Source organism: Didymella exigua, assembly GCF_010094145.1.
Source record: "Didymella exigua CBS 183.55 unplaced genomic scaffold M421scaffold_14, whole genome shotgun sequence".
Taxonomy (NCBI): domain Eukaryota; kingdom Fungi; phylum Ascomycota; class Dothideomycetes; order Pleosporales; family Didymellaceae; genus Didymella; species Didymella exigua.
The window spans coordinates 265,646-268,005 of record NW_022984788.1 but is presented as its reverse complement, the minus strand read 5'-3'; the positions used below and the strand labels follow the sequence as shown (position 1 = coordinate 268,005).

Below are 2,360 nucleotides of genomic sequence, written 5' to 3'. Positions count from 1 at the left end.
TTACTGCGCGGCGCTTGGCGCTTCCAGAATCACTACAATCACGGTACAATTGTCAGGATCTTTTCTTTTCACAGCTTGCTTCGCCAATTCCGTTGCGATCTCATTCGCTGGCCAACCTTGCGAGTTCAAGTCGGTAGCAGTACGAGCCGCCAGTTCAGCCTCCTTCTCATCACCTATGCCATCGGTGGAAATGAGGACTAAGCACTCTCCCTTAAGGTGCCGCACGGCGAAGTGTGCCTTGTTGGTGACGAGATCTGCCGATGCCCTCCTACCCGGCTTGAGGCCTGTCTCGACACCAACCAAATCTTCCAGGTTATGATTAGCGAGGTTGTTGACTCTCGGCATCTTTAGCTCGGTGTCGCCCATAGCGCGGGTCATTGCAAGAGCACCTGGGAAGGGATGTCAGCATATTGGAGACTTATGGGGCAGCGCTCCTTTTTGTCAGCGAGTGCCGTGGGGGTAAGCGTACCGACTCTTGCAGCACCCGTATCGTAATTCACCCTGCCTCCAGCATCTTCGATTCTTTTCTTCTCGATTGGGTCGTCTGGCTTATGCGGTACCGAGAGTCGCTCGTTGCTCCACTCGTTCTTACCCTTAACAAGGTGGTGAGCTCTCAAGGTATGGTCGAGCTTTTTGAGCTTATTTTCTTCTTTCTTATTACGCCTGGTATGCTCGGCAAGCACCATATGAGAATCGCCCAAGTCTGCTTCGACGAGGATATTCTGCTGTGTATCGATCAAGACCAGGGCAAGGGTGGAGCCATCTTTCCAATTCTGCCGGTCGATAATCTCATCCTCTCTGTCGAGTGCATCCTGGATAGCCGATTTGTAAGTCTCTGGTGAGTGCGGTGAAGACTTGGAGAGTGCCTCATCGATAAAATTTGCCAGGTTCCCACGCAAGTGATCGGACACAGTTGCCCCTGCACTAGGACGGAGGTCAATGTTTGCTTTGAGCCTCAGTGCGGAATGTCATACTGTCCATCAAATACAGCGTAGAGCGCGATATTTTTGTTCGACTTGAGGCTTCCGGGCGCCAGCGCGATGTACCTGTCCTCTTGGCTCGGGCGTCCCCCTTGGATCTGCAGGGGAATGATTAGCGAGTTTCCACAAATCGGGCCTGCGCCAACTCCTATGGCACGTACCACCGATGCGCCAGAGTCCTTGATAGCCACCAAGTTCGCGTCCGACGATGATTGCATTGCTTCTCTGCCCTTGTCCAGCGATTTTCTAATCCTGTTCATCATAACTGTGATGTGATGTTGGTAGTCAATGCGAAAGAATGGCGTGTGCTGTTTGTATGGAGCATCAGTATGACGACGCCATGGCGCATAATACTGGAAAATCGACTTTATCCACACCCCAGCGACGCTCCCTGTGCAACGTGTAAACAAACACCAAAATGGCAACCACAATGCCTCCAAGACAGCTGGACCTTCTGTTACTGCTCGTCGCGCCTTACGGGTTGATTAGACGGCACGTGACCATCTTTCCGCAAGCTCCTTGCACAACCTCGGAACAGGATGCACTTCGACCAATAAGTTCCAGAAATCTCTAGCTACGCCGTCTTCTGCTAATCTGCCTCATGCGCATTCACAGCCTGTGCCTTCATGGACTCCTATCTCATCGCCGCCTCATTTCGCGCAGCGTCCGGTTCCACAAATTCGGTGCCGGGTAACACCAATCGCTATAAATCCCATCACACGATCTGTCTTGCACGGACTTTTCACGCAGAAGGTCGGCCGTGGGTGGGTGAGGTCATGGTCGTGCTTCCGCGCGGCACAGAGCCATGATTGCTGACCCTTTCTTCGTTGCACGCCTACCGCTCAGGGCGTATTTGCAGTGCCTTCGGCGCAGAACATTTGAGCTCCTGCGCCTGATAAAGAACTCTGTGCCTTGTGTGTCGCGAGCAGTGTGCTAGAAATAGCAGTGTGCTGACGAGAGCAGTTGCAGGTGTCTCAAACTGTCATACAAGGGGCGTTAGTGTCAGAAGTACCCCTGCGCCGGTACACGTGCACCGGGCACTTCATGGATGCTCTGATCTTTGGGTTGCAGATGCGAATACACTATTGCAATGATTGGATGAACGATGATTTTTGTGCGGTTGTCCTAGCCGCAAGGCAGTTCGCAGGTGAGGTTTGGAAGTTGTCGACTACTGAATAGCGCAGCGCCTGGTCCAGATCCTGTCTTGCGCTCAGAGCACGATCTGGCAGCGGGGTCGCAAAAGGCGCGACTGTGCGCTAACCCCAGCCCTTAACCGTTGACGATCGCACCCCACATTTGAGACTCGGGAGGACCACATGGCAGTAACTGCCGCCCATAGTGTGACGGCTGGCGCACAACTAGCAGACTTCCACTCTCATT

The 2,360-nt window shown here is 53.2% G+C and overlaps 1 protein-coding gene across 1 annotated transcript; it reads right to left on the bottom strand.

Moving 5' to 3' along the window:
• On the bottom strand, nt 1-1,198 carry M421DRAFT_101100 (phosphatase 2C family protein; the record flags this gene model as incomplete). Its single annotated transcript, XM_033586603.1, has 4 exons — nt 1-389; nt 470-924; nt 975-1,078; nt 1,142-1,198. 4 exons carry the CDS (start codon nt 1,196-1,198, stop codon nt 1-3), a joined length of 1,005 nt encoding a protein of 334 aa, XP_033448500.1.
• Nucleotides 1,199-2,360: the final 1,162 nt, after the last annotated feature.